This window comes from Diospyros lotus, chromosome 7, assembly GCF_014633365.1.
Source record: "Diospyros lotus cultivar Yz01 chromosome 7, ASM1463336v1, whole genome shotgun sequence".
NCBI lineage: Eukaryota > Viridiplantae > Streptophyta > Magnoliopsida > Ericales > Ebenaceae > Diospyros > Diospyros lotus.
This window is the reverse complement of record NC_068344.1, coordinates 34,145,180-34,167,012: the sequence shown is the minus strand read 5'-3', so window position 1 is coordinate 34,167,012 and position 21,833 is coordinate 34,145,180. Positions and strand designations below refer to the sequence as shown.

The following is a 21,833-nucleotide window of genomic DNA, read 5'->3' as shown; positions in this document are numbered from 1 at the left end:
AAAACAAAATTAAAGAACCTTGGAGATTTCGAGTTCCCTGCAGACCCAAGTTTGAGTTTGACTTGAAAAAAAAAAAAGAAAGAAGCATAAGGGTTTGAAAGAAATTGGTTTTTAACTTAATTTGTAAGGCAGCTGCTATGTTGTCCAATGTTGCAGACAACAACGATGCGGGCTTGCAAGGGGGAGTGTTCCACCACCCTTCATGGGTCCCACAGCCCTCTTTCGCAATTTGTCTACGAGTAAATTTTATGTTGTTTGACATGAACATTAAAAAAGCTTTCTCATTTACAATCTCTTTGTGTTGTTTTACAATAAAAAATAAATAAATAAACATTAAAATTCCAAAATTCAAAGTAATTTCTTATATTTTATGACATTTCTAATCACAAATGAATTACAAGAAAAATAGTTCTTTTTTCCTGAGTGATTCTCCTTCACAATTTTCTAGAACAAATTCTTGCTGATCAAACAAAACTGAATATGGTGACCCATCAAACTCCTTTATTTTTATGTGACTATTGATAATTTGCGTCTACTCAAGAGGTTAAACCTCAAATTTTGAGCTCCAATTCATATGTCCGTCTAATGAGACTGAGAACATGTCAAGGTTGTGAATTTTACAAAAGATGAGATGGTGTTAGGCAAAAATTATACATTGATAGAAGATCTTTTGAGTTTTTCAAATTAAAAAAAAAATAATAGTTATTTATTTAAGTCATTCTCGTTACTAATTTTAAAACTTCACTTAATTATTTATTTTATATTTATAAGTACCATTCCCAATTATTTATAATATTTTTAAAATTTTCTTCTTTTTTTCTCCTTTTCCTTCTTTTTCTCTATCAATGTTAATATTCTTATCTTTTATCTTAGTTGTCCAAATCATATTGATTTAACATGATTTTAGTTTTTTTATTTTAATTATAATAATTTAATGATAAAATATCATTATTATTATTATATATGTGATGGCTATATAATCTTATTTTTATACTTAATTTTTTTTTTTTTTACAATACAAGAACGTAATTCAAAGTTATTTATTTTTTTGCATATAACACTTAAAAACTAAATTCAATTGTTCAAATGTTGTAAATTAACTTTTTCTATAGAATTGTTAGAAGTAGTGTAAATTGCAATTATTACCCTTGAGTTTTAACATAATTGCAAAAACATTATTGACATTTTAAAAATAACAATAACCTCTTCATAATTAAATCAATAAATAAAATGACTATTTTACCTTTCATTCTCTTTCTTCTCTCATCTCTTCTCTGAATTTAAAAAAAAAAAAATAATAATCAATGATCGTTGCCTATCAACAATTACTAGATTTGAACTCTCTAAATTTGGTTTGATTGCAAACTTAGATGTAGATTCAAATACAAATACAAAAGATTTGCTAGGTTTGATTGAACCTTACACATCCAAATTTGACACAGACCCTACCAAATTTTGATTAAATTAATAAAGAGAAAGAGAAAAAAATAATAATAATTACCTCTATCTTGATGAGAGTAAGGTGGTTGGTGAAAATGGTTACATTTGCAATAATGAGTAAATTCAATTGAGTTATAAGAATAAGAAAAAAGAACAAAAAATGACACATTGGAAAAACACAAATAAAAATGGTCGGTGATAATAACACAAAAATAGTGAACAAAAAGTGTCAAAAAAGAGCAAAGGCAACAATTTCTCGAGAACTACAACTATTTAGTCAACGGAGAAGGAAGAAAGAGAAACAGATAAAGAGATAAGACAATTTTTTTTTGAAATACAAGGGTATTTTGGTCATTAAAAAAATATTTAACTATGGTTAATTAGTATCAAAAAAATTACAACACAACATTAATTTTTAAGGATACTCGTATTTTTTCAAACGGATAATTTTTATAATTATCTTAAACTTTAAAAATATCAAATATAATTTTTTTTAAAAAATAATATGACAAAACTGTTCATGTAATTATATTTCCATCTTGTTCCAAAGAAAGTAGAATTTAATTCTATTTTTAAATACTTTATTATTATTTCAAATATTAGAATAATAAAATTCTTATTAAAATTATTAAAACTATGGGGTTAGAATTGTAATTTTTATTTTAATTCCACCAATTCCGAATATTAAAATTACGAAATTTTAGCTCAGATAGAATTATTAAAACGTTAAAATTAAAATTCTGATTGTAATTCTATTGAAATAGGTTTCGAGAAGCTCAGAAGCTCACAACTCTCTCTCTCTCTCTCTCTCTCTCTCCATCTCTCTCTCTCTCTCTATATATATATCTCTCTCTCTGCCTTGTAACTGAAGATTACGATCTCTCCGCCCATTTCTTCTTCTATTGCGATTATAGACGAAATTAATCTCTCTCTCTCTCTCTCTCTCTCTCTCTCTGTGGAAGTCTCCGTTTCTTACTTCAAGAAATGGATGAGGAGGAATTGCAGAAGCGGAACACCGACTGCGTCTACTTCTTGGCCTCTCCCCTCACCTGCAAGAAGGTATCTTAGCACTCCAAATCTTTCTCAATTTCGATTCGTGGTTTGCTTCTTCGCGGCACCTTTCGGTTCTTTTGTTTGGAATTTGTTTTCAGTTTGCGCATTCGCCGGTGATTTAGGGCTTAATTTCGTTTGCTGATGTGTGGTTGCCTACACGCGTGTATTTGTTTCGGGGTTCTTGGTGATCGTGATCTTGAGAATTTTCAATAATGTGTCTGTTTATTTACTTTCTTTTTTGGATCGTTGCGCTCAAATTCTTTAACTTGTGAAAGAGGGCTTAAATTCGCTCAATCAGTGTCAAATGTGCCACGATGAATGTCCTTGTAAGAAAGAAACTGCCAGTTAGGGTTTCTTTATTTTTATTTTTTTTTGGGGGGGGGGGATGTTTCTTGAAATCTTTATGCAGGGGCCATGGTCTGGACCTGTACCAATGTCTGCGTATGTGTGACTCCATGGTTACTCACTTGCATGTGTACCTTTGCTGTGTCACCCAAACTATTTCCCCTGATAAATGGAATGAAGAAAGAGGGTCCAAGTATCCAACCCTATGTGATTTGAAGAAAGAAAGAAAGAAAGAAAGAAAGTTTAGTTGAGTTGAATTTTAAGTGGATTTTAATTTAAGTTCTTAGGTTCCTAAGTAGATTTTATGTTTGAAATGCCTGTCTTGTGACATCACTAAATTAATTCGTTCATATTTTGCTATTTTCCAAAACAATTAATAAAGAGAAAAAATTCACCTATGCTCTTGCATGTGTGGTTTTGGACTTCTTAAAATGATTCAATTTTAGAAGATATTTGAAGAGCCCTGAAACTATTTTGCAAAATACTACAATTTCTTCCAACTCATTGTCCCCGCTAAAAGCGTTCCAATGTGGCAGATTGAATAGGAAACTCGTCAGTGACATCAACGAGTCTGCTATTTTGTTTTTCCCCAAAATATAACAAATCGCTGGTTCCACCAGCGGCTTACTAACAGCATCAAATGGCATCTAATCTTTACTGCAAGAAGCCAAGAAAACTATTTCCTGAGCAAGTTCTTTAGTAGCAAGAATCCAAGAAAACAACTTTACTTTCTTGGAGATCAATTTTGGTGTCAGACCACTTTTACAGTATTACTTGAATTAGCTTCTAATCTTGTGATCCTTTGGGGTTTTAGTTATCTTTTTTGCGCTTATCTTAATTATCATAGTAATTTAGGTGCCAAGCTAGCTGTATCAGGAATCATGGTTGTGGGGTTTGGGGGATTGAGTTCTAGGTTTGGTTTTATCATGCTGTAGCTGTGGATGATGATGGCAGTGGTGGAGGGTTCAGTGAATGGGATTGGAGCAAACTGGAAAACACAGGAAACTCATCCACTGCCTCCCTCCACAGTTGTAAAGCTGCTTAAGGAGAATGGGTTTTAGAAGCTTAAGCTATTTAATGCTGCTAGTAAGGTGCTGGTGGCACCAGTTGCTTACTTTATATATTGAGAAAAAAAATAGAAAGTTCAAATGGCAAATATTTATAAAGTGTACTTGCTGGGGTCACACAGCAAGTCAGCTGTAACTGCTACACTGAACTATTCCAGTGTGGCTGTTGAGGTGGAACTGTGGAAGAAACTGCAGTATTTTGTTCAACAGTTTCAAGCCTGTAGTAATTTTTTTTTTTAAAATTTGTTTTAGACTTGTGGTATTGAAAAAAAAAATAAAATCTGTGGCTGTGTATTATCCTTTTCAAATTTATAGAGCTGGTTTAAGGGTCTATGAACTGCAAGTTGCTAACTTTGCTTGTGAAATATTCTCTGTAGGGGATTGAATGTGAATATAGGCACAGTGAGATGGCTAGACTCAACCCCAGAGATTGCTGGTATTGGTTGGCGGGGAGCTGTCTTAATCCCTCTTGCGCATTTCGACATCCTGTAAACTCATATTACCTTTGGATTTCAATGCTTTCTTGGTTGAATCACTAGTAATTCGTAAACTAATTGTGTTGGGATAAAGTCATTAAAAGATAATCATTTTTCCTTTAAACATTTGTCACTTGTCTTAATTTCTGGTGCATAAATTCTAACTTCTTGTGTGGTCATATTCTTGGGTTCACCTTGAGAAACACAAGAATGTGGGCTTTGGTTTTATAAATGCTGATAGCAGAATTCTGGGTTGGGATACTACTTGTTCGAAATCTTCTTACTTTTTCATGATAGCATCTGAGAATTCATTTTAAGTTCTGTAGTTAACATTATTTTCTTGCCTCCACTTGAATATATATATATATATATATATTTGGTATATCCTTGCCCTTTGTGAGGAAAATAAAGGGAGACTAATAGGAGTTTTCCATGCCATTAATGTTAGATGGTGGTGCTGGGTTTTGATTGCTTGTTAAGTTTTTACCATTTACCTATCATTTGTATAAAAGCCATGGTGCTGGAGGCTGGCCCAATGTCTTACTGTGCTTGCATAAAAGTCATTTCTAACTGTTGTTCCTAACAAATATTGGGTGTTAGAATCATTGAACATGGCATAGATCTCCCCATTTCACCAAGCTGCAGGGAGTGTATGTTTATGAAGCTATTACTTTTTTATTTAACCCTATAATTAACTATTAGTGCCAAATGCCAATGAAGGCCGTTGACATGTCTTTGATATTCATTATTGAAAAAAAGAAACTAAACTCGGAAGTGAACTGTCATAATTTGTTGATGTCTAACTGGTTTCAGCATTCCTATATTATTGTAATCAGCATTTCTATATTATTGGTAATAAATTAGATATAAGTTAAATGCCATATTCAGCAGACGAAGTTACTATTTTCTTGGAGAAAACAGAATGGTAAAATTCAATTTTTCTGCAAGGTAGTGAGTTGAATTTTGGGACCTAAACAGTTTAAACCAGTGTTCATTTGATTTTGAGAGGTCCCATGCCAACCATTAAAGGTGGTCTAATTGGGATACTCCTTGAAAATTGAAAAGAAAAATCACTAATATTGGAAGGCTGCCCTTTTTAGTTCTCCTGTACTTTTGCTAAGTTTTGGTGGAAGAAAATAAAAGTAGACTGTATTTTAAAAGTTAGCTATGAATTTTGGACAAGTTACTTGCATAGTTAGTTTCTAGAGAAACATAAAACATGAATTCGTGCATCTCAAACATGTTTTAGAAATGGCCACAATTCTGATGTGATTTTGTATTCCATGCAAGATAACATGGTGAAATTACTGTTAAAGATGAAGTACAATGAAGGCGTTGAGTAGAAACTGAATAGATATTTAAACAGCCTTGGTTTTTGCTTTTATTTATCTACCAAGTATTTCTAATGGAGACTGATGTCAGTGTGGAATTTGTATACGAAAATGCCACAAATGATGTGTCAATGATATTTTCATAAATATGAATTATTATAATGTGTTTTTTTTTTTCCAACTCTCTCGATGAAGTAAAAGAATCACATCATTTTGTATAAAACTTCTGTGGAAAAACTTGTATGCAAAGCATTCCCCTGAAGTAATTTCATTTTCCTAGACCTTTGTAGCATAACTAACCATCTCTCATTTATTTGTATTTTGATAAATAAAAAGTGCTTAATTTTATTATGGTTGATCTTTTTGTCTTGTAACCATTCCACTGCTATTGGAGAATGTGTCATTTTTATTTATTTATTTATCTTTTGTTGTAGCCATTCGAAGCACAGAAGGAACTGTCATTTGAATCTGCTATTCCGGACAATTGGAACTCTGCACCTGTGAACAAGGTCAATGTTCCCTGTTATTTTTATTTCAGTGGGTTCTGCAGTAAAGGTGATAGATGCTCTTTTCTTCATGGACCTGATAATGGGACACCTGCTGGGAAAACCTCAAAGACACTGTCTGGAGTTGGCGAGGCTCCTATTTTGGAGAATATGACATCTAAAGGAAGTAGTACAGGACCTGTACCAATAGTTCCCCATCCTAATCCACCTCAGGCCCTTCCTGAAATTGCAGTTCAAGCAGAGATCAGGCCAAAAGAGAATGTTGACACATCAACTCTTGGTATTGTCAAGGATCAAAGTAGTTCTCCTGATATATCTTCATCTGAATGTGAAGAGGCTGCAGGAGTTGAGTCAGATGCATTTCTTCTGGGGAGGGGCTTGATTCAGAGAAGATCAGTTGTGTGCACTGATACAAATTCAGAGGAACAATTTGAAGGTCATATTGAGCGAGAAGACTGGCTTGAATCATCTCCAGGCTTTGATGTTCTCGTAGATGATAGATTAGAGAACTTAGTATATGAAAATGATCCAGATCAATACTTACTAGCCAATGGTAGGGATGGCCAAGACTTTGATGGGCATTTCTTAGGGCACGAGTACAAAGACTCTGAAGCGTATGATCCTGCTTACCCTGATGCAGGGATTTTGTATAAACAAGAGAGCCTTGATTCTTATGATCAATTTGATCACGAGCATGTATTTGAATACCCGAGAAAGGCTCCTGGGCACTCAAGAGAGAGAATATTGAACCCTATTTTGCCCCGAAAGAGGAAATTCCGGCCTGTGGATTTGGCAGTTGATGGTCGGAGAACTGTGGATCTACGAGACCATCTTAGGAGATGGAGGTTCAGTGGTGATCACCGAGCAACCCATTCCTCAAGAAGGAACAAGATCTCAAGTCGGATTGATCAAAACCGGGAGGGGGGCAACCTTCATGGAACACAGCAGTTACATGGAAGGTTGACTAGAAAGGGGAGTAGTTATGGTCTTGGAGCACCTGCGAGGAATGGAACTGTATTAAATGTTACCAAAGCCCAAGGCAGGTTCAGACAATCACAAAATAGGTCCAGCAGGCCTTACTACAAGGAAAATAGGCAGTCCAAGAAGCAGTTCCATTCATCTGAAGTCTTAAGTAAGAGATCATCTGGAGGGTCTGTCATGTTTTCTGGGCCCAAGACCCTTGCCCAAATCAAAGAAGAGAAGAGACTAGCCAAAGGAGATGTTGATTCCTCTGGCAAGCTGGGGCATCCAAATCAAAAAATGTCAGAAGAGTTTCAGAGTCCAAAACCCTTGAGTGAGATCCTGGAGGACAAGAAGAAGCTGCATGCCGTAGTGGATGTCAATAGCAATTGCAGCTAACTTATTTGAAGCTGAATCATTATCAGATCCTGCTGCTGCTGCTCTCTCTCTCTCCCTCTCTCTCTAGTAGAACAGGACAAGCGGGGGTTCACATAGAAAAGCTCATTAGAGCTTGAAACTTTTCAAGTAGGGCTTGGTGGCATTAGAATAGAGGAAGATGAATAGTGATGAGAACTGTAGTAACCTAGGATAGGTTTTTTTTTTTTTTTTTTTTTGTCTCCTGCTGCATATATGGATTTGAATCAGGAGCTTGGTACCATCATCATCTTGATGCCAAGCTTGTCTTCCTGTACAGAGAGCTGGTCATGAACAGTTCGTCTTGGAGTGGTAAATTGGCGCATTTGCTTAAGAAGCTGTGTACAAGTTTTTTGAGGCCTCCCAATTGATACTGTTTGTGCAGGGCAGTGCTTTAAGCTATTTTGGTTCTTCTTCTTCTTCCTCTTTCTATTTATATTATCTTATTTTATTCGGATCGCTGCTGCTCAATTATATTCTCTCGGCAGTGAATCAGGTCACTGTGATACTTCAGGTTTGGGGTTGGTATTTCACTGATAATTGCTGAGATGGTGTTGGATTTGGTTAATTTTTCTTTGGCAGGGTGTTCTGACTTGGGAATTTAGAGCAGTGTTTCAGTTACTGGGATTTAATGATTCTGATGGCGGTGCTAAGTTACTAAGGGTAATTGACGAAACATTTCTTCAACTTTAATCATTTAGTTTAGATATTGATTAGATGGGTGAAATGTTAAAAGTTTAGACATCATTTGAAAAGTTTAGGCATTGATTGAGTGTATGAAAGGTTAAAGTTGGGACAACAAAATTTAAGGAAATGTGTAATCAATTTATTTAATTAATAATTATGTCACTACATGTCTACTTGTTTGGACGAAATTCAGATTAGGTTGGTTCACCATTTACCTACAAGTTTGATTATCCACTTGTTTGGAGAAGGTTGTACTGATCATATGCATAGGATGATGGGTTGCAGGTGAGTGGTGAATGACCATTTTGTCCATGTGTAAATTGATTGAAATCTCTCTCTCCTCTCCTTTCTCTCTCTTTCCTTCCCCTCCTCCAACTGCTCTATCGCTGTCGCTGTTGTCGTCTTGTCACTACATCCTCGCCTTTTCATCGCTTGCCGCAAAGAGAGCACTTTTTTCAATTTTATCACAAGAATATGTTCTAAAATATCATTAATTTATCGTGATATATTTAACTTGTAAAGTTCTCTCCACACAAATAGCATGATCCACAATTTGTGAACTAAATATGATTAAATTAATAAAGATGCATATATAGTTGCCATTGGAGGGAGGAAATTTAATGCAAAAATAATATTAAATTTAAAAATTTTATTGTTTAGATTTTTAAAAAAATAAATTTTAATAACTCAACTTGAAGTATGGTAAAGATAGGTTTCTATAGTGAGTTTAAGAGATTTGAATTCTTAATCTATCCTTTCTTTTTATGAATAGCCTACTGTAACTGATCGTTTACGGGGAAGCCAAACACACTAAATTAACCGTTTGGTTACTCAAAAAATTATTAATCGTGTTGAATTTGGTGAATTATATTGACTAAAATTTAAAATCATTTGACTTAGGCTGCGTTAAGAGCCTTAAATGTGAAGCTAAAATATTTTTATATTTTAATTTTAGCCTTGTAAAAGAATTAATATAACTATTTACTTCTCATGTCTTTATAAAAATCTTAACTATAAGACGATTCTTATTTCTCTAATTTTATATTTTATCTTAGAATCTTGAAAAAAATATTGGAGAAGAAAGCTCGCCAACAATATTCAATTGTAAGGAGAAATAGATTTGCGGCTTTGTCGATCATCAATCGGAGAAAACCCCTCAATTAGGTACTTATGATAGCCTTAACAATAACTCTACTTTTATTTCTATGTTTCTATTTCCTCTAATGTCCTTGTGAAAACCCTAACTATCTATCATCTCTCATTTCTTTATTTCTACATTTCACCTTAAAACCTTGAAAAATATCCTAAAGAAAAAGTTTGTTGAGAATATTGAATTGTAAGATGGAATAGATTTGTTGCTGCAACATTGACTACAGAGAAGAACAATGTCATCGATAACCCAATCCTTTCTTACAAATTGTGGATCTTCACAACTTATTTCATCTTTTCTCGTCGTAAGTCTCCTTTTTCCTCTTTCTCCCTCTATATATACATAGAAAACATATTGAAATTATGAATTTTGAATATGTAGGGATTTTGGCCTTGAGTGAGAGTTTTTGTCCTTCACTTATGAATGTATACAAATGCAATATCAGATCATGTTAAATGTGTGTCTCTAATTTAGATTTTGTGAGTGTGATAGAATTTATTTATGTTTAATTTATCTCTAATAACTAATAAGAATCTAGGATAATTAGAAAAATTGAAGGGTATGTTTAGGTTGCTCTTGAGAGAGATGGGGATGGATTTGGACAATTCGAGTGAAGGAGGATGAATTTTGAGAGTTGGGTATTTTTAGGTGTGGAAGACATTTAAAGGGCGTTTGGGATACACCTTGTGAGCTTCTTGTGTTTCTTGTTCTCTAAGAATTCTAGAGGGTAAGAGATTACTTTTCTTCCAATAAATGTGACAGAGATGTACAAGAAATTATGGGTTTGGTGTGAAGTTGAACCGAACCATGGTAAATTAATTAAAGCTTCCTTGTAGCCACACATGTTGCATCGATCATCTCCAAAATCATTCAATGGGCTTTGACAAACAGCTTGTGAAGAGATAAATCCTGTTAATGATACAAAGGAGAGGTTAACTTGGAGTGATGGCCAAAATCTTAAGAGAAAACATCCAAAGGGTCTGGGGATTCTGGAGGAGTGAGAATAAGCCAAAAGAGAATGTTGATTATTGTTGTTGATCCATTAAGTCTTGCTATTGCCAATGGTCAAAGTAGTTCTCCTCACGTGCCATCATCTGAAATGCGAAGAAGCTGCAGGGGTTGGGGTCAGATACCTCAGTTTCTTCTAGAGAAGAAGGGCTTAACCATTGATTCAAATAAAGAAGAGATGAGCTGCGTGCCCTGATCATAAGACTTCAGAGGAGCAAGTGGATGGCCATATTGAGCAAGAAGAACACTGCCTTCAATCATCTCCAGGCTTTGATGTTCACGTAGATAGATGAATATCATGACCTTAGATTAGAGAACTTAGGATATGAAGATGATCCACACCACTACTTAATTACTAGCCACCAATAGCAGCCATTCACATATATATATATGTATATGGCTATGTAGGGCTTCAATATATAGGCACCAACCAATCCATGAAGCAGTTTCATTCATCTGAATTCTCAAAGAAGAGGAGATCTCTTGGAGAGTCTGTTATGTTTTCTGGCCGACCGAAAACCCTTGCTTCGGTCAAAGAAGAGACGAGACAAGCCAAAGGAGATGTTGATTCCTCTGGCAAGCTGGGGCATTCAAGTAGACAAATATCACAAGAGTTCTAATTAGGGTCCTAAACCTTTGAGTGAAATCCTCAAGGACAAGAAGAGGCTGCTTACTGTAGTGGGTGTCAATGGCGATTCCACCTAACTTACTATGAGCTCCATCATTATCACGAAGCCCAGGACGAGAAAGAGAGAGAGAGCAACTATGCAACACAACGACCATAAATGATTCAACAGATGAAATTTTTATCTCACTATATAAAATTGGTTTCATGAACTTCAATCTATGAGGCGAAATAAAAAAGTTGTAGACTTTAACTGAGTATTCATGCATCAATAATCTTCATACAAGGAGGAAGTGTTAAATGGCTATTTACCTCATTGCCTGGCAATTCAATTCTATCTATGCTTCTCTCTCTCTCTCTCTCTCTCTCTATATATATATATATATATTATCAATTTATTTCGTTAAATAATTGTTTATATATTTTTTTCCTTAACACAAATCCATTTATTCCAAACACAGCATGAGCAGCTTAATCACATCCTACAAGTCCATTGTCATTGTAGGCATGGAATTGTTGTTGTTCATCTTGTGAACTTGACTTCATAACAAGCAGTGGACCGATTTGATCTTTGTCCCTATCTTCATGACATTTCTTTTCTTCATTTATTTTTCTTTATTTTGATTTGGTTCCCTTCAACCACGTCTTTTCATTAGATGAGAAATTTGTTTTCACTCTGTAAAAATATTAAACGTGTTTACACAATTTTATTCTTAATTAATCTAAGCATTAATAAGTTTGTTTGATCTTTTAATTATCACACAAATAGAAAGTGTCTCTCTCAATGGGCATATCAGTTTGTTAAGTCCATCCATATCAATTTAATTCAAATATCATCCCTATTTATCTGTCTTGTTTAAGTTAGATAATTTAATTAGGAGACTAATAGGAATGTGACACGTTTTAGTCTTAGCAGAGAAAACGTGTTAATCTTGTTAATAGAAACCCATCAAGATCAAGCCAAACAGTTGTGATCAATACGTGACAAAATTCCATAGGGGTAAATAGAATGGTCGTAGGTGTTGGACCCACCAAACCCAACACCAAGACGAAGACGATGGCCAACAGCTCATCAAAGCAGCCCCAACCCAAGTTGATAATAATAATACAATTATTATTATTATTATTAGAAAGCAACACCATAGCTAATTAGGCCATCAAGGAATCAATGACACCCGCAAAGTGGAGGTCAACCAAATTAAACTAAACGAAATCACATTCGTCTTCATTCACAGAGCTACAGCTACCCAGATCGATCAATCAGGCAAATCAAGTGGCTCAATTAGGAGAATCCGATCAAATAAATTTTAATTATATGTAACTCAAAGGGAAAACCATGGCTCGGAACTAAGAGAGAAAAACAGTGACGTGGAGAGGCAGGAGAGAGAATTGAAAGAAAGCAAAAATACAAGTCAAAGATGAGATTAGAACGCCCATCTTGTTTGACACATAGCCCACCTTCTTTGATTAGATACAGAAGATAAAGTGTCTGAAAAGAGAGAGATTTTGAAATCAAACTGAGATGAGATCTTTACACATCCATTCCATATACATCTCTAAATTGCAAAATGGAAGAACAGATTAAATAAATATGCACAAGAATTACATCAAAATTAACCAAAATCATATCCAACAAACGAAAGACGTGTGGGTTGTTTGGGGGGGGGGGGGGGGGGGAGGAGATTCATATGAAAGCTCTTTACACCTCAATTGGTATTGAGACAGATATCTTTATATATATATATATAATATGTTTATACAATCATGTATATATCTAAAGACATCAAGAACATCAAAATCCCAGCAACCAAAAAGAAAAAACCTAAAAGCACCCAGAAGAAGACGAAGCAAGCCACTGTCCAGAAGGGAAAGGGGGAAATTAATGGAATGATCACTTTAAGAACTTGGGCTTACGTTTGGCTGATTTGTTAGGTTTGTGGGATTTGCCAAACATGGTACAGAAGCCACAGGTGGAGACCTTGGGAGAAGGAGGGTCAATTGTGGGAGCAACATCCTTAGCCGTCCGATGATACCTTTGCTCTGATCTCGTTGGCTCTTTGGATTCTACTTCTACCTTGAGCTTGTCTTCGCCTCCATCCTCTGCTTCTTCTTCTTTCTTTGGGTTTGCTACTTGGTTGAGCTCTCCTGATAAGAACCTGTCATCCCAAACCAGCCCTGATGAGCCTTGCCTTCTGAATGACATTGCAGACCTTTGCAACCCTTCCATCTCCATCTCTCTCTCTCCCCCCCTGTCTCTCTCTCTATCTCTATATATAATATATCAGTTCTTTTGAAGGGGTTCTTTGTTATAAATAATGAAGCACGAGGGACACAATGGGATCGGGGGGGGGGGGGGGGGGGGGGGGGGCTGTGGTGAAATGACAAAATTCTCCCTCAAAATAGATATTTAACTAGAGCCTGCCCACCAAACCCTTGGTTCTTTTTAGTTCTGTTAATAACGAACCCACAAAAGATTTTAGGGTAGGTTCTAGGTATATCTATTCCTATTGTTATAGGGACAATCCCAAACCAATTAACCAACCCCATATTTTAATATGAGTTTTATTCGAGAGAGTAATAGACAGCCAAAATGATTATGATTTCTACTAAACAGTGGGTCGATGCATGCTCTGCACCCTCTCAAATAATTAATAAAAGGATCTAATCTGAGTTTTTATGCTTAAAATTCAATCAATATTAAGCCTTTTTTTTGGTGTCCCTAAGTAAGATGAATGAGACAAGAAGTCCAAATTTGCCCCAGAAAAACTCATGCCCCTTGGTGCCCCTTATCTAGGCTTGGCCGTCTACTTCATGGTGGCATAAAATACAGCAGCCATTTGTGAATTTCAAAGGAAAGTAGAAATGAACACATCATATAATAAAAATTAAACACAGTATTATTATTATTTTATCAGCCTGTAGTTGGGTATTCTTGAATTTTCTTGATTAGCCCTTGTAGGCAATGGTCCATTCCTGGGATTAGACAATTTATTGGTCTGCTGGGCATGTGGTATGAACTGCCCATCACTGTCTATCAGAAAGCTACTTTATCCTTAACAACTTCATCATCAAAATTATCTAAGGAAAAGATTAATCAAAATAATAATAATAATAATAATAATAATAATAATAATAATAAAAGGGCTATATTTTTCAACAGAAGATTTATGTTAGGTGAAGTGGTTCTTTATATGTTAGTCATCTGGGAGCAGGGAAACACTCTGTAATAATATGTTATATTAACATAAATGACACTGCATGCCAAATTAACTATTCCTGTAAGCAGAGAAATTATGTTAATTAAGAATGTGATTATCAGAAGCAAAATCACATATGTGCATGGAATTAGAGACATCTAATTAAAATGCACAAAAACAAAAGTAATTTAAGTAAATGTCATGAGAAGCATAGATAGAATTGAATTGCCAGGCAATGAGGTCCATAGCCATTACCCACTTCCTCCTTGTATGAAGATTGATGCATAAATAATATTCAGTTAAAAGTTTACAACTTTTTTTTTTTTTTTATTTCGCCTCATAGATTAAAGTTCATGTAACCAATTTTATATGGTGAGATAAAAATTTGATGTGTTGAATCATTTATTGTGTTGCATAGTTGCCCTCTCTCTTTCTTGTCCTGGGCTTCGTGATAATGATTGAGCCCGTAGTAACTTAGGTGGAATCGCCATTGACACCCACTACAGTATGCAGCCTCTTCTTGTCCTTTAGGATTATTTCACTCAAAGGTTTAGGACCCTGATTAAAACTCTTGTGATATTTGTCTACTTGGATGCCCCATCTTGCCAGAGGAATCGACATCTCCTTTGGCTTGTCTCTTCTCTTCTTTGACAGGAGCAAGGGTTTTCGGTCGGCCAGAAAACAATAACAGACTCTCCAAGAGATCTCCTCTTCTTTGAGAATTCAGATGAATGAAACTGCTTCATGGATTGGCTGGTGCCTATATATTGAAGCCTTATATAGACATATACATATATATATATATATATGAATGGCTGCTATTGGTGGCTAGTAATAATTGAGTAGTGGTGTGGATCATCTTCATATCCTAAGTTCTCTAATCTAAGGTCATGATATTCATCTATCTACGAGAACATCAAAGCCTGGAGATGATTGAAGGCAGTGTTCTTCTTGCTCAATATGACCTTCCACTTGCTCCTCTGAAGTCTTGTGATCAGTGCACACAACTCATCTCTTCTTTATTTGGATCAATGTTTAAGCCCTTCCTTCTCTAGAAGAAACCGAGGTATCTGACTCAAACCCCTGCAGCTTCTTCGAGTTCAGATGATGGTGCAGTAGGAGAACTACCTTGATCCTTGACAATAGCAAGAGTTGATGGGTTAATGTTCTGGAAAAAGCTGAACCCGGTGCACAACTCGTGCACCGTACTTTCCACCTTTTGGGAAGGTCAATTGTAGACGATCTTTCCTAAGCAAGGCTACAATCAATGATCTTTGGTAATAACAAAATAATAATAATAATAATAATAATAATAATAAAAGAAAAACTTGTTTTAATCTTTCTTGGGTATTTCAGTAAATTTGAAAATATCTAAAATAGTGTTTCTTAAAATGATGAATAAATGGTTTTATAATAAACTTCTCTAGAAGACTTTAGATCCCCTTTAAAGAATTGGTTTGATCGACCAAAATAGTAAGGTTAATTGATCAATATTAAACAATAAATTTTTCATTTTTTTAAGTATCTAACTTTAATCGACCAAAATTTTCTATATGATTAGGTAAGGTTTATTAGTGATTGTTCGTTTGATCAAGTGATATAAGTTAGTCAACCAAAGTAATTCATATTGATTTTTGGTTTATCCAAGAAGGTTAGAACAACCAATTAATGTAATAATGTAGTAGACCAATTAGTGTTGTTACTTATAAATTTTCTACCTTCAAAAAATTCGGCTACCTTTTCTTATCTTAACCTTCATTGGTCTAACACTTTAAAAGATAGTAATGTGGTCCCCACATGATGCTTCTATCATTTTTTTCGAAGTAAAAAAAAAAAAAAGAAAATTATTTCCACATTTGTACAACATAATGCTCATCACTAAAACATCTTCAAAGTTTGCAATTGGACTCTTGCACCACAGATGTTCTCTTTGCTCTCACATGTTGCAAGGTATAATTTTATGTTCCAAAAGTGCACTTTTTCTTTATTACTAAAATTATTTATGATCCAACTCTCTCTCCCTCTCTCATTTTCATTTTCAATACACATGACATGGTACCCCTTTATCTCTTTTTGTGAGGAATTTAAATTATTTTAAGTGTAATCTTATTAGCAAGTTTATTTTGTAATGGAAGTTCTAGATCATGTACAAAGCTATGATTATTTCTTTTATTTTAGTGGCGTTATAGCCTATCCATAAGGGGAATGTGTAGTTCTTCAGGAGAAAGCATCTTTCTATGAAAGAAGACATCCCCCTGAAAAAATGTTCTCCCAAATGTGTGACTCCCTTAGACAAATGGTAAGCACATACACTACCATTACACAATATTAATTTATCACCCGATCGAGTCACTTTTTTAAGGGAACAACAAGGGAGATTTTCTCCCCAACAACTCATACCCTATCATTGCCTCCAACAATGACAACTCGCCTAACAAGACATTACTTTTCTTGAAAGACTATTCTTTTGAAAGGTTTCTCATCAGGCCTAATCCATCTTTAATCGAGACAACACCTTGCACCCTTATACATGTGTGACACGTCTCACTCACTGGCATTTAGGGGGGGTATAAATATCCCCAAATTCTTCATTTTATAGATTTTTCTTCCATGACCTTTCATTTTTCACTCACACTTAAACACCCACACTTTTTTTCACTTTTGGAAGAACAACCTATACTCATCTTGGACAATTTCTTCTATTTGTTCATAGCATTTTGATGACTATTTCTAACTTAAGCATCGGAGGGCTCACATGGAAGAAATCCATGCGTGCCTTCTGACCGTGTCTTGTCTTGCAACATCACTCTCTCGGACAACGAAGCCAATTTCTCGGACAATCACTATTTTTCTCTCGCTTCAACGTTATACTGCTTGTTCAAGTCCAACAGTTGTTTGTTTGAGAAACTTAAGCCAGTTGATCACTCCTCTCAAATAGAGGCACAAGTTCTCCAGACAACGACTAAACTCTCCCCTAAACAACAACCTGCGTGACTCTGTCTAACTTTAGGCTTCCCGCTTTATAAATTTTAATTGTTATATTTTCAGCAACAACAAATAAAATCTTTAAAGAGAGAAGATTTAGATTCATAAAATCGAATCTTTATAAAAATCTTATGTGTTGATTGTTGAGATTATTGCAATTTTATCAGCAAAACAAACATTAAACTTGTCTCTAAGTATTGGTGTCATGCCCCTTTTAACGGCATTTTTGTCATATTGTATTTTTAGGGGAGGTTGAATTTGGGTAACTAGGGTATTTGTGATGAACCCTAATTTTGGTTTTCATTTTAATTTTCTATTATTTATTCGAGCATTTCTCTTGTATTTCACACACTTCTTGGCACTTCATAGTGAGTGCTTATTGTATCGAGAGGTTTCGATGTATTGTATTGTGAGTTAATGAAGAATGAGTATTGTATAAATTTTACCAATTTATAATGAACTATTTTTCATCTAAACTAGTATTTTGTGTCTTCTCAACCTATTGAGGTTTCCACATTAAAACTCTTGTGTTTTATTCTCAATGATTATTTACACATACATTTTTTGTGGGGGATTTTCCATCAACACCAGTAACATAGAAAGTGATAAATACTAAAAAGCTTCTTTGATTATCAACATACAATAGTCTTGGATTTGTTACTGAAATTCAGGGTAATGATATACTGATGCAGAGCTTTGCTACAGAAATTTTATATAAGATGATGTTACAGAATACATGAATGTTAAAAAAAAAAATTAAATATGACTATCTCTTATCCAAAAAAAAAAAAAAGACAAGTTGGTAGTTAGAAAAAAAAAAAAAAAAGGCAAGTTGTTAAGAGTTTTTTTTTTTTTTTTGAAAAAATAGTAAGGGTTGATGCCAATGGTTGGTTCGGTTACTGAACCAACCGAAATCAACTAACTGAATTAATTGAATTGGAAGACAAAATCAAACCGAAATGACCGATTAAATCAAATAATCGAACTAATTGATAACCAAACATAAACCGTATAAATCGAACTGAAATCAAACTAATACAAAATATCGAAAGAAATCAAACTTTTTAATAGACCAAAGAAACCGAACTAACCAATTGACCCCCCCCCCCCCCCCCAAAAAAAAAAGGTTGAAAATCGATAAACTTCAAACACTAACTAAAAAAAAAAAGGATTTAAAAAAACAACGTCGTTTTATATTTCGATCGATTCGACTCAATAAGTTCGGTTAAACCTAATTTTTGCCCTCCCTACATGTTAAGCACGCACATCTGGCATGCCCTACATGTTAAGCACGCACATCTGACATGTGAGGTTAGAGAAATATAACTTGAATTAAGGGTTTGTCACACTTGAAATGCCATCCAAAGGCTTTAATAAAATCCTGCTAAGTTTTACATAATGATGTTTACATCATCAGTTCCTCCCCACTTTAAACCAAAATTACCATGATAGAAAAACCTAGCAAAGCCCTAGTGTTCTTTTAACCATTAAACCAAAATTACCATGGGTTCCTTAAGATTAGCTGTGGGGATAGTTTCCCAAGCTTAGCCATATTTGGTCACGGGTAGAATTTAGCCACCCATTTCATAAAAAATATCATGGACCTTCTTATCATACAGTTAAAAAATTAAATTGATCGAATATTAACTGGACCAGATGGGGGGGGGGGGGGGGGGGTCCCTGTTGTGTGTGTGCACACAATAGAGATTGATATTCAAACCAAGTAACATTATTCAAATATCATTGTACCTGAAACAAGTGACATGCAAGAGGGGGCATCAAAATAGAGAAAAATAAAATTGAAGAGACGAAGGAAGAAGAAAAGACACGTCAAGGGCATGGTGCCTGCCTTGTTGTGAAGTCAAGTTCACTGGAAGAAAAAAAACAAAAAAGAAGTCTATGGCTATTAATGAAGTTGGACTTGTAGCATGTGACCCCATTTTGTACTATGTTTGGAATATAAATAAATAATCTTTTATGCATTTAAAAATACATATACATATATATCTATATAAATATATATATTTAATAATGTGGCATGTTCCCTTAATTATAGTTAAAAGTGGTTTAATCACATTAAAATCTTTATATTTTTTGCATGACGTCCCGTTACGAGCATTCATATTGCCCAACTCCAAAAGATGATAAAAAAAAAGTAAATTAGAGAGTTTCCAGCGATCAAGAGTTGAACATGAGCACACACCATAAATGTAAGGACAAAAATTCTTTTATGCACGCCTTGAATAGGTGGACTTTGCCCCTAGGGGCAAGAGCCTAGTATTCTTTCTAAAAAGGGGGCTAGAAGTTTGCCCAAATCGCAGCCAATTTGTTCCTTATTTAGAAGATTATTTTTTTTTTGAGGATCTATTGTCACAACTAAGACTTTTTTTTTATGCATATTTCAACTTGAATTAATTATCGAAAGACATAATCACATGCGTATGAGTACAAATACGAAATTAAATAAGCAATTACAAAAATTTGTACATATATCTCTTTTTTTCAATAAATAATTTATATGTGCATCTTAACCCCTTCGACAAGCCCCAAAAACTTATCTAAAGAATAAAATGTATTAAAATGGAAACATAATGAATTATAAAATGGTACATCCGTCTAAGTTAAAACCCAAAAAGGGTTTTTTTATTTTTATAATTTTATTTCCAAAACTCAAACTCAATGAGAAGCTCTCTGAACATTTGTCTTGAATAGTAAAACGTAGAGTTTGTCCATTGAAAAATAAAGGAAACAACCAGTGGAGTGGGTCACAAATGAGCCGAAACTTGAGCCCACAATGCAATGCCAGGCCGGCCCATACAATCTGTCGAATTCCTGCAATTTAAAAATAATATAATTAGTATAATCTTTTATTATTAATGATTATATACATTAGGAAATAAAATATCAAAATTCTATTGTTATAATTGAAAATTTATTTACTTATATATATATGTATTTATATAAAATAAAGTATCATACACCAAAACAGAATTAAAATCCTGGATTATAATATAATAATTAAGATAAAACCTGTATTCAGCCTGCCCTAATTAATTTCTCTCCCAACCCAATTGTAAGGATGTTGAATTTTATAGCAACAATTAATGGTGGAAAATAGGTCAAAAAATAATTCTCAAATCAAAATATGAGGGAAAAGGGAAGTAAATAGAGAATTAAGGTAGTAACTCAAGTGGTAAGAAAATGTCCCGAGTTTGACTCTTCTGAGAGCACCTCACTCTAACTTGATCTGTTGGTTAAATCAAATTATGGCTTAATCAGTCGTCTTAATGATGGATTCTCACATTAAGACACTACAAATGAACCTAGAACAACAAAAAAAAATTCTAAGTCCCTTTAGCTAGAGTTTCTGTCAGTGATTGGTTGATGATGGGATATTGAAATTACAAGTCGTTGCTATATCAACACATGGGATGTTGAGGCCTTATGACTCATGTGAACCTCCCCATGTTCACTAAGATAATGTACATATAGTCTAGATTAATTAATAAATAAATTGAAAGAATATTAGATTGCATGCAGTAGTTGATGATTTGGTTCAAAGATCTTCTGGCTGGTAATTCCCATGAGAGAGAGAGTGAGAGAGAGCTACGAACAAACACTGAAGCTGGTCCAGATTTCTTGTATAATTGTCTCTTATCTTTGTGTTATGGTGTCCCACGAAAGAAGATTCAATCATTGATTTGAGAAGGAAAATTCCAAAAGGAAAAAAAGGCCAGAAAATTAATAACGTCCGGTATTGGCAGCACCCATCTGTACCCTTCTTTATCTTTCTATTACAGCAAGAACACTGTTCACAATGCCAATGATATTGCTCCTAAAATGTCGAGAAGAAAGGAGGAATTTCATGTAGAATTAATTAAGCTGCCTGGTTCCTGGAGTTCAAATTAATGCAAAAAGAACACAGTTCTCAAACATTTTTTTTTGGGGGGGGGGGGGTTAAAGAACAAGGATTAAATCATGAACATAACTGAACTGAATCATCTACAAAGATGAACAGGAAAGAATCATGAATCAAAGATATGCTGGCTAGCTAGGCAAGTTAATTATAATATACAGTTACCTTCTTCATGTTATAAGCTAACTGTTTAGCACTGAACTTCTCCAAACTATCATGGCTTCTCCTTGCACATCTCAACGCCTGCACCTGCATCAACAATGGCATGTCACTAACAAGAACCTTCGCACGAAGAAACGCAGCCACAGAAGCCACATTCATCTCCCCCATCGACACCGAACGCCTTCCCTCAGCAGCCTCTCCGCCACCCTCCAACCCCCTCCGGCCTGTTGGTCCGATCCTAACAAATGGTATCAAAGCTGATTCCTTAACACGGTTGCCGTCCTGGTCGTTTCCCGGGTGACCTTTTGATTTCCTCATCACCCAATTGGCCCATGCCACCGCCTTTTTGGTCACCGTCGGATTGCCGGTGGCCGCCTTTCGGTTTCCGGTGTCCATCCTGTAGACGTACATGGCTCCTTTCTTCTGAGTTTCCATGGCAAGTTCGGTGAATGGATGCCGTATAATAGAGGTTACAGACTTGCAGTTTATATATAATGTGGTATTGTAATTG

The 21,833-nt window shown here is 34.8% G+C and overlaps 3 protein-coding genes across 3 annotated transcripts; 1 reads left to right on the top strand and 2 right to left on the bottom strand.

Moving 5' to 3' along the window:
* The first annotated feature begins 2,243 nt into the window (after positions 1 to 2,243).
* Positions 2,244 to 7,976, top strand: LOC127806980 (zinc finger CCCH domain-containing protein 34-like). Its single transcript, XM_052344630.1, has 3 exons — positions 2,244 to 2,499; positions 4,283 to 4,393; positions 6,147 to 7,976. The coding sequence occupies exons 1-3, from the start codon at positions 2,425 to 2,427 to the stop codon at positions 7,575 to 7,577; spliced, it is 1,617 nt and encodes a 538-aa protein (XP_052200590.1). The 5' UTR covers positions 2,244 to 2,424; the 3' UTR covers positions 7,578 to 7,976.
* Positions 7,977 to 12,760: 4,784 nt separating this feature from the next.
* On the bottom strand, positions 12,761 to 13,334 carry LOC127805875 (uncharacterized protein At1g15400). The gene has a single exon (XM_052342700.1). The coding sequence runs from the start codon at positions 13,293 to 13,295 to the stop codon at positions 12,954 to 12,956; it is 342 nt and encodes a 113-aa protein (XP_052198660.1). The 5' UTR covers positions 13,296 to 13,334; the 3' UTR covers positions 12,761 to 12,953.
* Positions 13,335 to 19,831: 6,497 nt separating this feature from the next.
* On the bottom strand, positions 19,832 to 21,768 carry LOC127806789 (uncharacterized). Its single transcript, XM_052344304.1, has 2 exons — positions 21,326 to 21,768; positions 19,832 to 20,076 (listed from the first exon to the last, which is right to left on the bottom strand). The coding sequence occupies exons 1-2, from the start codon at positions 21,755 to 21,757 to the stop codon at positions 19,921 to 19,923; spliced, it is 588 nt and encodes a 195-aa protein (XP_052200264.1). The 5' UTR covers positions 21,758 to 21,768; the 3' UTR covers positions 19,832 to 19,920.
* Positions 21,769 to 21,833: the final 65 nt, after the last annotated feature.